Raw genomic sequence first — 12,969 nt, forward strand, 5'->3', positions numbered from 1 at the left:
GCTTCCGCCATGTATACATCTGATGAATGGGGACGGGTAGCATTGTAGCATAGCAGCATCATGTACTGAACGGACCATTAACTATCAATCCGTCGCCCATCCGGGATGGAACTCAATTTCCCGACCAAATCCAGTGCGCCCGTTCATGTTGACAATCAATAATAACAGCAGGTGGATGTTTTTCGTACGTTATATGCATCACACCTAAATGGTTTATACAATCTTCCCTATGAGCACATGTGATGTACAAGTATGCCTCCCCGACCACTACGCCTTCCTTCCAAAAATGTTTATGCTGTGCCTCACTACATATCTACATACGCGCAACGTGCTCCGTTCACCGAAACATCCCAACAAAGATCCCAAACTGCACCAAGCTAATATCCGCCCTCGCCAGCATCATCTCCCATTTCGCATCAAAGTCGACTTCTCCCGCCAGGACCGGGGATCGTTTGCACAGCCTGGGGATGTGGCGACATTAGTGATCTGAGGGATATCGCAGGCAAGCGAAGGGGGGAACTCACACTTTTAGCAAGATGACGCCGAGGACCCATTCTTCGAGTGTTGGGAGCATGACTGTTGCCTCGGTGAGGGATAAGGTGGCGATTAGGTCTGAGAGGTCTTGGTGGATGTTTGTCGATATTTGGTACTCTCTGCTCATCAAAGAGAGACTGGAGGGAACACCGTCAGTGTACGCACCTGCGAGAATGAAAGATAATATAGAAGCACCTACATGGCTACTATCCGCTGACAGAAGATCTGTTTGCGTATGCGTGTCTCCTCCGTCTCCGGAGCTGCCACCGGCTTCTCGTCCGTCGAGGCGACATATGTTTTCGTCTCCCGCGTGATGATGCGTCCGAGGGTAGTGACCGTTTTGCCAAAGAGGGATAACTTTAGGTCGAGCTTCTTTCTCCCACGCTGTCCTGGTGGCAGTGCTGCACTGGTTTGGTCTCGAGAAGGCTGCCCTGTCCTGTTGGTGTTGTCGGTTGGTGCGAATGACTCTAACACTCGATCGCTTTTGAAGACGGTCGGATGTATAGGTCTGTGGGGCGCGGTTGGTCCATTGCGTGGTGTGCGGATCTTTCCTTTCGCGGTTGCGACGGGGATTTCGCCGTCCACTAATATCGTGGGGATGATTGGATGGGTTTGATCTGGGAATGCTGCCGCGGATTTCTGCTGAGTAGATTCCGTCCCTGCCACGTTGCTGCCATGTTCCGGCTCTTTAACTGGGGTTGTCGAAGGTCCCACCTTCTCTAGATCACTAGCCTTTCCTTTCGCTCTCCTCTTCGCAACCTTTCGCACGCGAAATGTGTAGCCTTCTATGTCTGCGGCGATGCTACTGGCATCCGCTATCGCCACCGGAGCGCTGGGTATCTCCTCCACCTTCCTTTCGCTGACCACCACAGTTTCCTTCGTCTTCGTAGTGACTTCTGCCAACAGATGCTGCACGTATGAAGACACGAGCTTATTTCGAGATGGCGGAGTAGCTGGTATGCCGACAATGCTTTCAGCGTCACTGAGATTGGAGGGCATAAGTGAAATGCTTCGAGGCGATATCCAACGATCAATGGCAAATGTACCTTGATGAGAACGCCACCGGTATGACTTCGACAGGCGCGGTTCTGAAAGGAAAGGGAATCATTGACCATCAATGAATATCCATCATCATCAACCACGATGCGCGTATGAAAAAAAAGACCGCTCGCTGTCCCGCACAGAAAGAACGACCGTTTGCTGTCGCTCACAGTTGAAGACAGGGGCTCGCTTCGCTCGCCATTGCACCGCATCGCACCATCGCACCATTTGCAGTGCGAGAAGCGGTAGCTCGCTGAGGCTAAGAACCGTGGTTAGGGGAAGCGTTGCGCCTTTGCCGCAATGTGGCTCGCCTGCCTGAAGCCTACCTGCTCCTCGCTTCGCTCGGCGCAGTCCGCACTCGCCTCCAGGTCGCCTAGCGGCTCCTTTGCGCGAATCAACCTCAAGGTATCTCCTCGCTGAGGCTCGCGGGCCTCGCTTCCCATGCTCGCGTACCTTCTCGTATTCGTCATGTATACGGGCTCCTCAGACAGCTGACCACGAAAGTAATCGCTGGAAGCCATGCAAGCGGATGAACAAAACTTTTTAAGGTCTGTAATGTCAAAGACTTTCTGCTCGGCGCGCGATATCCTGAATTTGCCTTTGATCTCTGTCACTGGTTTGTCGCAAAGCGGGTATCCGCATAGCTTGTCCGCCACCCTCTCGGTGACCACATCATCATAATCGGACTGGGATAGGTATTTCGCCTGTGGTCGTAGGGAGGGAGAGTGAGCAGGGGTAACACGCAACATGGCTAACAAGAGGACAATGGTTACCGCAGCTGCCAAGTGCTGTTGTGCAACGGCCCCTTCAAACAAGCGGCGTTGGACTGCAAAGATCTTCCTCTCCCAGGCAGCCTTCAAAGCAGCGGATTGTGCAGCAGCCTTTTGGTTTACTGTTCGTGCCTTGGCCACCCTGTCTCCCTTCAGACCACTTTTAAGCTTCCCGGAACTAGAGTTGCCAGGGAGGCCAGCGCCCCTTTCCGACAATGGGCTCGGTGCTGGTGGGGCGTGCATGTTTGGACTTTCGCCAAGAAAAGCTGCGGAGGGCTCCAGCAACGAAGCGTATTACTGTTGTTACAGTAACACTGAACTTTTGACAAAAGGAGGATATTGTATGTATGTACAGTACAGTCCACGCAGCCTGACCGCTGGTACAGTCAGACACAACAAAGCTGGTTACCCACGCAAGCGAAAACGTCACGAGGAGCCTGACAGACCGGGCGACCCATACCCACAACACCAACGACGCTGCTTAGCCGTCTCGTCGCATACCTCGATACCTCCCCTCCTTCCCTCAAGAAGAATGATTCCCTCAATCCCACCGCTCACCCTCAATGCCGCCGACCTCCTCGACTACGACTCGGATAAATCATTTACAAACTCCGACAACGACGACGACGACGGTGACATTATCGAGCTTGCGCCTCTGGCTCCCAGCACCACTGCCACTACAGGGACGTCCAAACCCTCAAATGGAACTCGTACACAGACAGAGGAGGTTGAAGGGAATGTGATTGAGCTTGGGCACTTGTCTGTTGTGTCGGCTGGGCAGAACGGGGTGAAGGAGGATAAGGGATCAGACGACGACGACGACGACGACGAGGAGGAGGAGGAAGGGGATGTGATTGACCTGACCCCGGCAGCACCCCCTACCGTGTCGGTGTCGGTGTCGGTCCCATCTGCATTGCCATCACCAGCACAAGCACAGCAACAACCACCACCAGCACCACGAACTACCCAATTCTCCGGGACCTCCACCCTCTCGCCCTCCTCAGCCTACCTATCCCGCCCGCCATCCGCCACCCAACAACTGCCGGACCCGAGTGTTTTCAAAACTCCCCTGCCCATATCCCGCCCCGCCTCCGCACAATCCGACTCCCACCTGAACGCCTTCCCCATGCTTGGCGGCCCCCAACGCGCCTCCTCCCCCTCCACCCCCCGGAAAAAAGTCCCTCTAGCCCCCGGCCACTCCCCCCTCGACTGGGCCCGCCTCCTCTTCAGCGGCCGGGACCTCCGCGGCGGGGTCAAGCAGCTCGCACGGTTCACACCCTCCGAAGTTGCGCAACACCGCTCGCGAGATGATTGCTGGATGGCTGTGCAGGGGAATGTGTATAATGTTACGCATTATATCAAGTTTCATCCGGGAGGCGCTGGGCAGCTTTTGAGGGGCGCGGGGAAGGATGCGACGGAGCTGTTTATGAAGGTGCATCCGTGGGTTAATGTGGATGGGCTGTTGGGGAAGTGTCAAGTGGGGTATCTGGTTAAGGAGAGGGAGGGGGAGGTGCAGGAGGGGAAGGAGGGGAAGGATTCGTTGGGGGTGTGATTTGGAGGTTGAGCTTTCTGGACAATGAGGATTCGGCGTGGGACAATTGATGCAGGGATCAGTGAACGCAACTGCACAACGATATCGATATCGACATGAGTCGGTCCTTTCTAACAACTCAACTGCACCACATCTGGCTCCGCGAAAGCAAGCTGGACCTGGATGCGCCGGACACACTCTTCTAGGCTTCTCACCCATCGTCTCCCCAACGACCGCCCAGCGCCCTGAACTGGAGTCCGACGGACCAGCTACTTCATTCGGCGGGATCATATAGGAGCCGGAGCAGTGGTGGAACGTGGACTGGGACTGAGATGCGACACTGGAAATGAGGGTGTTAGGACGGCGGGGTGGCGAACGCAAAGGAGTATCGACATCGTCGGCCAACCAACCTCGAAGGAGTCCTGCGCCTACGACGCGGGTTTTCATGTCGCTGGTGCGGTGGTGGCAGTCCCTCAACCGACGGTGGATGTGGGGTCGTTGTTGCTCACCCTGCCTGCGGATTGAGGGAGATCGAATCACTTCCTTCCGAGATGACCATGTCAAAGATCCAGCCGATCAGCTGGCTGCGGGTAAAGGGGGCGACTTTTGAAATTTTGAATAGGGGCCCTCGACCAGCGTGGAGGACGTTAATGCGATGTCGGGCCATTGGTTGGGTAGACGATAGATGATAAATAGAGTGTGGGCAGGTTGGAATTGCTGCTGCTGCTTGCATGTATGCTCCCATAATACATACAATGCTCTCATCATACTGTACATTGATTTGAAAAAGCATAATTGGGTGTGAAGCCAGTCTGTCGCCAGTCGTCGGGGGAAGATGTCTGTTTGTTAATAGTTGGGCCCCTCCCACGCGTCTGTGCCCCTCCCGCAGTCATTCTTAGGATAGAATTTGGCCCTCATCATTTATTGGCCTCCTTGATCGTGGCGGCGGGCTGCTGCTGGCACTCACTCCAACACAACACACACCGTCTCCGGCTTGCACAGTAGAACCAACTTCGCTCTCCCACCCGGGACGGAGAAGCAACTCACGCACATCCTCCTGTGCTTAGTACTTACACTGATCTACGAATACGTTCTTGCAACCAACTGGGCACTCTGCTGCGGAGCCTCTCTGGAACTCCTCATCGCAATAGACGATGTTGTCCGCGACCATGCAGCCAGGAGATGAAGATTTGTTGAGGACACGGAAGAGTGGTTCTTCCCTCGGTGCAACCGCGAAACTGCAGCAACTGCAGCAACAAACGCAACGGATGCAGCATCACCAACAGCAGCAGCAGCAAAACGCGGTCCACTCGCCCATTCACCACGGTGGTTATGATGCCAGGAACTATGAGCAGCAGCCACCGCGGACTCCAACAGCTTACAACCCACGAAGCTCTATGGAGGGCGACTCGTTACTTCCCGCCGGTTCTCGCTCACTGACGGAGAACCACCTGACTGCTGCCGCTTCGTGGAGGGTGGGAGCCGCGACGCACAACAACGCTGACGAGGCAAAAATAGCCCTCAACTTGCCGCAAGACGAGGATGAGGATTATAATAACTCAAAGGAGCTGCGGCCGAGACGCGAGTGGCAGAACTTGCCCAGGAAAGGTGCCAGCATGGGTGTAATGGTGACGTTGACGCTCATTGGCGTTTTGGTACGCCTGTTTCGCCTTTCCAATCCTAGTCAGGTATGTCGCGGCCGCAAAGCGAGCGGGAGCGGGCGTGGGTGTTGTACTGCAACGAGCGAAGGGAGATGGTCGCGAGCGAAGCGAAGGGGGTTGGTTCGGGCTGGGAGACCGGTAGGGCGACCAGAGCGAGCACAGCACACATTGCGCTAAAGGCGCAATGCTTCCCCCTGACCGCGTTTCTTCGCAAGCCTCAGCGAGCACCACATTGCGCCAAAGGCGCAATACTCCCTCACCCACGTGTTTGTCAACTGATGGTTGATGGTCAACGTTCGATGTTTGATGGTGGATGTTCGATTGTTGGTGGTTGATGTTTGGATGGTGAAGCTCGCAATCCTTTCTCACCCACGATTTACTCACCACAGGTCGTATTCGACGAAGTCCATTTCGGAGGGTTCGCGAGCAAATACATCAGCGGAAAGTTCTTCATGGACGTCCACCCACCACTGGGCAAGCTGTTGATTGCTGCGAGTGGAGTCATGGCTGGCTTCGATGGCTCCTTTGATTTCAAGGAGATCGGCATGGACTACATCGCACCGAGAGTGCCGTACGTCTCGATGCGATTACTTCCGGGGATTATGGGAGTTCTTATGGTTCCCGTACGTATCCCTTGCGCATTACCGCTTTTGGGGAAGTGTGAGATTCGGTCTTTTGCTTCGGACTCACGGATGTGCACTTTCTAGATGGCATATGCAACAATGCGCAACTTATCCGTATCTCACCCTATCGCGGTTATGACTGCGCTACTGGTGGTGTTCGAGAACGCGCTGACTTGCCAGTCGCGGTTGATTCTGCTGGACTCTATCCTGTTGTTCTTCACCGCTTGGGCGGTGCAAGCTTGGACCGACTTCCAGGCGTGTCGGGAGAGGTGAGAAGCATTGTGGGAATGAGTGCGAAAACATATCATATGCTAACTAGCCATGTCGATCAGTCCGTTCAGTCTGAGATGGTGGACATCACTGTTCTTAACCGGGCTAGGGATAGGTCTTGCGGCGAGGTAAGAGATATTCTTGATCTCCAAGCAAGTTGACAGATGAATTGATTGCATCGTCCATTCCAGTGTCAAGTGGGTCGGTATGTAAAACGGAGTTCTTCTATCCGACACTTGCTCGCGTGAGTTGACACCACTCTGTCCATCAGGTCTGTTCGTGATTGCATGGGTTGGCTTTTCCACCGTCTACTATCTCTGGGAGCTACTAGCTGACCTGACCGTGACCCCCGTAAGTGAGACTGTTGCAATCACGCCTCAACCTACACTTGGTAACACTGGTCGCCTCATCCATATCCAGACGCAATACGCAAAGCGCTTCTCAGCTCTCGCTCTATGCCTAATAGCCGTCCCCATCGCCGTCTACCTCCTCATCTTCCAACTCCACTTCCTCGCCCTCCCCAACACCGGCTCCGGCGCGGGCTTCATGTCCCCCGAATTCCAATCCACCCTCCGCGGCACCGAAATCAAAGAAACCTACGAGGAAATCGGGCTCGGCGCCACGGTGCTTATCAGACACGAAGGCACGTCGGGGGGTTACATCCACTCCCACCCGGCAAAGTATCCCACCGGATCGAAACAGCAGCAGGTTACGCTGTACCCTTATGGAGACGAGAATAGTTGGTTCAAGGTGGAACCTGCGTTGGAATATGATAATGGGACGGCGTTTGCGCCGGATGTCAAGACGTTTGAGAGGGTTAAGCATGGGGACAGCGTGAGGTTGTTGCATGTTAAGACGGGGATGAGGATGCATAGTCATGATCATCGGTATGTGTGTCTGTCTCCGCTACCGTGTCAGAAAACGGATACTGATGTCTTTTGGTTGTTAAAAGCCCGCCCGTCACGGACACTGAAGGACAGCAAGAAGTCTCCGCATATGGCGCTGTGGGGTTCATTGGGGACTCCAACGACCACTGGCGGGTGGAAGTTCTCGGGGCTGAAAAGATGGAGCAGCCAGTGTATCTTAAAGCCCTTACCCATAAGTTTAGGCTTATTCACGTCAACACCGGATGTGCGCTGTTTTCACACAAGGTCAAACTTCCAGAGTGGGGTATGTGATACTTGCCTCCACGTCATGGGTGTTCGAACGCTCGTCTCACTGTATCATGATACCGATAGCATACGGCCAACAAGAAGTAACATGCGCCAAAAACGGCAAAAAGTCCTTCACAACCTGGCGCATCGAATCCAACACCAACGACCTGCAACCCCCCACCTCCCTCAAAACGCGGTACCAAGCCCCCGGCTTCTTCGCCAAATTCGTCGAAGCCCACCGCATGATGTGGAAGATCAATTCCGGTCTGGACGCGTCGCACCCGTTCCAGTCGAGGCCAGATTCGTGGCCGGGGATGAAGAGGGGGATCAGTTTTTGGACGGCGAAGGATGGGGGGAGTGCGCAGATGCATTTGGTGGGGAATCCGGTTGTGTGGTCGCTTGCGGGTGCGGCGCTGGTGGGGTTTTTGGTGTTGCAGGCGGTGGAGGTTGTTTCGGAGAAGAGGCAGTGGAGGAGGTTTGCTGGTATGTGTGGAGTTCCATAAGCTTTCCTGATACGCTGCTGATAAACGAGTATCCCCACTCACACACTTCGCATTTTTCAGACTTCATTTCAGAAGCCACAGGCCCAGGAACAGCCCTCATCTTCACAGGCTGGCTTCTCCACTACCTCCCCTTCTTCCTCATGACCCGCCAGCTCTTCCTCCACCACTACCTCCCCTCCCTCTACTTTTCCATCCTCCTCTTCGGCACCTTCACCGAGGGCCTCACAACCGCCTTCTCCACCCTCCTCGCCTCCCGCTGGAATGCCCTCGTCACCACCTGGCCCGGTCAATACCGCCTTCCCCTCTGGTTCCGCAACTGGGCTCGTGGCCAACAATCCCTCCCACCGAAAACACCGACACATAAGATCCGGAAACGCACCGCTAGCGAGGAGGGACTGCATCACCGCCCGTACGAGCCTGTCCCTGTACAGCAACCGCCGGTCATCACCCCACCAACGGAACTGAGCGCGCGCATCGCGTCGGACCCGCGGGTGCTCGCCCTTAAATGCGTCGTGGCCCTGGCGGTGGTGGTTGTCACAATCGCCGTGTTTGTGGCGTTTAGTCCCCTGACGTATGGGCTGCCGATGTCGAAGGAGAGGTGTGAGGGGTTGAAGTGGAGGACGGAGTGGAATTGGGGGTGTAAGGATGTTTGAGAAGCCGGAAACAGATTTTTGATTATCAGAGAGGAGATACGTACTCGATGTATTCTTATTTTTTTTCTTTGGCTTTGTTTATGACCTTTCTCTTCCTGCTCGGTGGGGATCTGTTTTTTGCTTTTGGTTGTCGTTTGACTCGGAGACGTCTACTATATATGTGTAATATATACGCCTCGTCTGAAGGTCCGACCGTCCGCGCCGCACATGGAGAATTGCAATTTGCACAAGATGTCCGACGGTCGGAGTCCATGATTGCATACAACTTTTCCCACGTCAACATGTTCTTTATGACCAAGGTACTAACAGGAACGTCCACCATTCCACGATTCCATCGTGCATAAGCCACAACGCAGAACAAATTCTCGAAGGTTAACTCGCACATGTACGACGAGATGCGGTTGACCTGCATGAACTTCGAACAACCTTTGTTGATGTTCGATGTGAGGCTTCCCAGGGAGGCTTCCAGGATCTACTGTACGGAGGCTCGCTTTTCGAATTCGGCATTTTTGGGTGGGCAAGTGGCACGTATAAATAGAGCCTCTGTGAGGATTGCGTTGAGAAAGTTCCATGGTGGATTGGCAGTTCGGACCATCTCTCCGATCCCAGGACATTTCTCACGATGGTTGGCGAGCTCCACGTCCCGGTGGTGGACACCAAGGCGCTAGTCAGCAGCATTTCGCAGAAGAAGACTACGGTTGCTATTGAGGCTGTCGGTGAGTGTGAATTCAAATGGCAAACATGCGCAAATGGTCAAACAGGGAGAAGTCATCTTGACATCATCTTGCCATCGCAGAGGATGCGATGATAGCAACGGTCACCCAAGTGAACACCGCTGTGAAGACCACGAGCGACATGGCATCGCAAGTGCTCAAGGACCCGATGTTTGGCGCTGGCGGTGAGCTATCTGGGCTCACCGCCGAGGCTGTTACAAAGGTAAGGAAGGCCCTTGCATCTGCAGCCACGTCAAGAAACGCGTCAAACACTGAGAATTTTTGTCCTCGATGTTTCAACATTCCCATAGCTGGCGCCGTCGCTCAAAGTAGTGCAGCAAGTGACTTCCGCATTAACTGCTGTGGCGTCTACCCATCCTGTCATCGGTAAGTGGGGCATAGGCGATCCATCGCTCATCGAACGTGAAAATGTAAAACAATCTTGACTCAATTAGGCATCGTTGTGTCTTGCCTCACGGTAAGGTTCCACCTGGGATTCTGCAAGCCTTTCTTTGCATTCCCAACTAACCGTCTCCTCTTTCTCTAGGCTTTGTTCAAATTGGAACTGCAAAGACGGCAGAACAATGCGAAGGCGATTACCTTGTGTAATCAAGTCGCGGACACCGTTTCCATCCTCAAGGACCTGAAGAAGGTTGAGGACGAGAGTGGTTTGAAGAAAGTCTTGCAGATTATCGCAGATCACATCAAGCAATGCGAAGAATTTTTGACTGTACGTGTTTGCATGTGGTGTAGTGACATCTGCCTTTGGCTGACTTCTTCTCTCCCGTTTAGCTTTACACCACCAAAGGGACCATGCGTAAGAAGACTTCGCTGTTTCGTGCTTATGTGCAACTCTGACGTCAGCGTGTTTCTCAGTCCGCATTCTCAAGTCTATGTCATACAATGACAAGATGAAGAGTCTGGCGGTGACGTTCGACAACGACAAGAAGCTGCTATCGGAGACATTGGGCCGTGTTGCGGTGCTTGGGATTGACGAAGGTATGCAGGACCTCGGAAATAGATTCAGGATTTCCTTCTGACATTAACCTCCCGATGATCAAAGCCAATAAGAAGCTCGACAGCCAAGACCAGAAGCTGGACGATATCCTCGCCATTCTGGGGAAGCGGTCCCCAGAAGAGATTGCAGCAAACAAGTTCGCGGAACGTCACGAAGTGAAGTTGACGGACGTTGCTGAGTCCGAAAATCTGCTGAGAAGGCTCGCGGTCGAGATGAATGACAACACTACAAACATCCGACAACTCCGAAGCGAGCTGGGCGCATCGGTAGACGAGCTCCTGGAGAGAAACCGCGCGGACTTCATGACCGCGTTCGATTCGCAAACACAGCTCATCACTGAAGGGATCGATAAGATCCTTACGGCCGTCGAGGCGGGACCTTGGCAGAAAATTGAACACACCGACATGCAGGCTCTCTGGCGCCAGGAGCGTTGGAAAGGAAGCGTGCCTCGCCATGTGTTCATGGAGGCCCTGAGCGGATTCTATGAGGATTTCTTCACTCGATACCCAACCGCCGCTGGTGCGATCTGCGCAAGATGGATTACCTCTCAGCACTGGGCAGCGATGGCGGAATGTGTTGATGTTGATGAAAGTGGTTACATCGGTATCAAAGAATTGAACCTCTTCACTTCCGCCCTCCCTTCCGGCTGGACGCTTCCATCGTGGTTCGCTTACGCAGGCGTTGGAGATAAGATCAGGATTCTGCAGTAAGTACGTCTTTGATAAGCACATAGGAACACAATCTGATCCACGTAATCAGTGATTTTCAGATGGCCGAACAGCTCATGAACAAACTGGATGAACACGCGAAGAAAGGAGGAATAAATGCCGGAAACCTGGAACGATTCGTCAAGAAGATCGACAAGAACCTCTGGGCGGTTGGGAGGCTTTGGTGCTGGAGCTTGGGGAAGGAGTTCGTGTTACCGGACGAGAAGGAGGGGTGGGAAGACTCGTCTAGCAGTTCCGAGGATGGGACGCTGAACGAAGGGGAAGGCGGTGACGCTGACGCTGACGCTGATTCAGACGAGTATTCTGACGACGATTTGGACAATATGGAGCCCCAAGAAGCAGAAGAAGACGATATTTGTCTCAAGGATCAGGTGCTCGCGGGGCGGATAGTGGAATTCATGCGGTCGCGCGACGGTAAACTAAAGAGGTTCCTGGAGGCACATGGATGGGCAATTACTTCCGAACAGTATCTGGCTGTACGCGGAAACGACCCCGTAGACACGCATTATGGGGTAAGCTACCGCTTTTGTTCTCCACATCATTTGGTAATCCAGCTAAGCCCTTCGGTGATTCATCATGTCAGAGCTTGAATGCTATCATCAAGTAAGTCGTGCCCGCCAGTGATGCGTTGACGTTTATGCTTACTGTGCTGCAGGATCGTTGTTCAGCAGCTCCATGACGAAGTCACCGCCGAACCAGAACGTCTGATTCCCACGTCGCACTTCCTCGCCATGCGGAAGACCTTGAAAACAGTTTTCGGACAATATCGAACCCAGGCAGGCCTTATCTATCACCAGTGGTAGGAGATTGACGTCGTCATATCAATGATTCGGATGACTCGATGCTCACCTGGTGGTGCATATGCATGCAGGTGTAATCAACGCAAGGACCCGCTGTTTGAAGTGCGATTTTACTGCAACGGACTGTTTAGAGAGTGGATCAGCCGATGTCACCGAGAGAACGCCATTTATGTCGGCCCCGACAACGAGGAGGAAACAAACGAAGAGGAAACGAACGAGGAGGACGCTGCGGCTCCTGAGCAAGTGAAAAACACTGCCGGAGCCAAAATGGACCAAGCAGCTGCCGCTTCTGTCAAGAAACAGGTCACTGTCGTGGCTCCAGGTGATCCGCAAGTTACAACACCGCAAAATCTGGAGGCCTCTGGAAGCGTTTTGAGGGTACGTATTGTATGCCACTGTGTCTGGAAAACTGCCATCTGACGTGTGGTTTCCAATTGCACACATCTAGACGAAAGCATCGGGAATCCACTTGAACGCCGAAGGCATGACGGACTATATCCCCGGATACACCCTGAAGGTTGGTGCCCTCAGCATTATGAAATCGGACGATTGCTTCTCGGAAAAGCCCAGAAATGTTGATCACGCGTTCCGTGCTTCTCTCATTGCAGCCGAAAGCCTCTGTTGCGCGAATCCGAGACGTCGAACGTCTTCAAAGCGAAACGCACCAACTCTCGACTCGCCTCGAGCGAATTGAGCACTTGCTGCATGATATTGCACAGGACTGGCGAAAGGTCCCCCAGCAAGAACAGGCGCGAGACCTACCCGCCATCGTCCGAAAACATAGCGTGAAGAAGAACAAGGGGTTCAAATGGTTCAAATGATAATTCCGTCTGCATGTAGCTGCTGACCTGTCATGTAGATATAGAGTGGAAGAGTCGATCGGCGTATGAACTTGAAGGAAGTGTCTGGACATTTTTTTTTGTTCTCCAAAAACTCTTTCAATATACCCTTTTTACATCTGTTTTGTAGA

General features: G+C 53.5%; 4 protein-coding genes across 4 annotated transcripts; 3 read left to right on the top strand and 1 right to left on the bottom strand.

Moving 5' to 3' along the window:
• Nucleotides 1–199: 199 nt before the first annotated feature.
• EV422DRAFT_187299 (Rtr1/RPAP2 family-domain-containing protein) lies at nt 200–2,748 on the bottom strand. The gene is made up of 6 exons (XM_053065178.1): nt 2,349–2,748; nt 2,029–2,279; nt 1,581–1,622; nt 734–1,516; nt 525–671; nt 200–461 (listed from the first exon to the last, which is right to left on the bottom strand). The coding sequence occupies exons 1-6, from the start codon at nt 2,586–2,588 to the stop codon at nt 338–340; spliced, it is 1,587 nt and encodes a 528-aa protein (XP_052923392.1). The 5' UTR covers nt 2,589–2,748; the 3' UTR covers nt 200–337.
• A 639-nt stretch (nt 2,749–3,387) lies between these two features.
• On the top strand, nt 3,388–3,897 carry EV422DRAFT_589796 (cytochrome b5-like heme/steroid binding domain-containing protein; the record flags this gene model as incomplete). Its single annotated transcript, XM_053073512.1, has 1 exon — nt 3,388–3,897. The coding sequence occupies exon 1, from the start codon at nt 3,472–3,474 to the stop codon at nt 3,895–3,897; it is 426 nt and encodes a 141-aa protein (XP_052923393.1). The 5' UTR covers nt 3,388–3,471.
• A 1,595-nt stretch (nt 3,898–5,492) lies between these two features.
• EV422DRAFT_499037 (Dolichyl-phosphate-mannose-protein mannosyltransferase-domain-containing protein) lies at nt 5,493–8,740 on the top strand (the record flags this gene model as incomplete). Its single annotated transcript, XM_053068059.1, has 10 exons — nt 5,493–5,564; nt 5,927–6,160; nt 6,245–6,419; nt 6,480–6,558; nt 6,622–6,635; nt 6,702–6,781; nt 6,851–7,317; nt 7,383–7,600; nt 7,669–8,073; nt 8,148–8,740. 10 exons carry the CDS (start codon nt 5,493–5,495, stop codon nt 8,738–8,740), a joined length of 2,337 nt encoding a protein of 778 aa, XP_052923394.1.
• A 517-nt stretch (nt 8,741–9,257) lies between these two features.
• Nucleotides 9,258–12,928, top strand: EV422DRAFT_187407 (uncharacterized protein). Its single transcript, XM_053065179.1, has 15 exons — nt 9,258–9,456; nt 9,537–9,676; nt 9,765–9,840; nt 9,909–9,931; nt 10,001–10,183; nt 10,246–10,270; nt 10,330–10,452; nt 10,517–11,177; nt 11,231–11,570; nt 11,637–11,711; nt 11,783–11,802; nt 11,855–11,998; nt 12,071–12,377; nt 12,448–12,516; nt 12,608–12,928. The coding sequence occupies exons 1-15, from the start codon at nt 9,363–9,365 to the stop codon at nt 12,818–12,820; spliced, it is 2,493 nt and encodes an 830-aa protein (XP_052923395.1). The 5' UTR covers nt 9,258–9,362; the 3' UTR covers nt 12,821–12,928.
• The last annotated feature ends 41 nt before the right edge of the window (nt 12,929–12,969 follow it).

This window comes from Fimicolochytrium jonesii (assembly GCF_025526975.1).
Source record: "Fimicolochytrium jonesii strain JEL569 chromosome Unknown EV422scaffold_22, whole genome shotgun sequence".
NCBI lineage: Eukaryota > Fungi > Chytridiomycota > Chytridiomycetes > Spizellomycetales > Powellomycetaceae > Fimicolochytrium > Fimicolochytrium jonesii.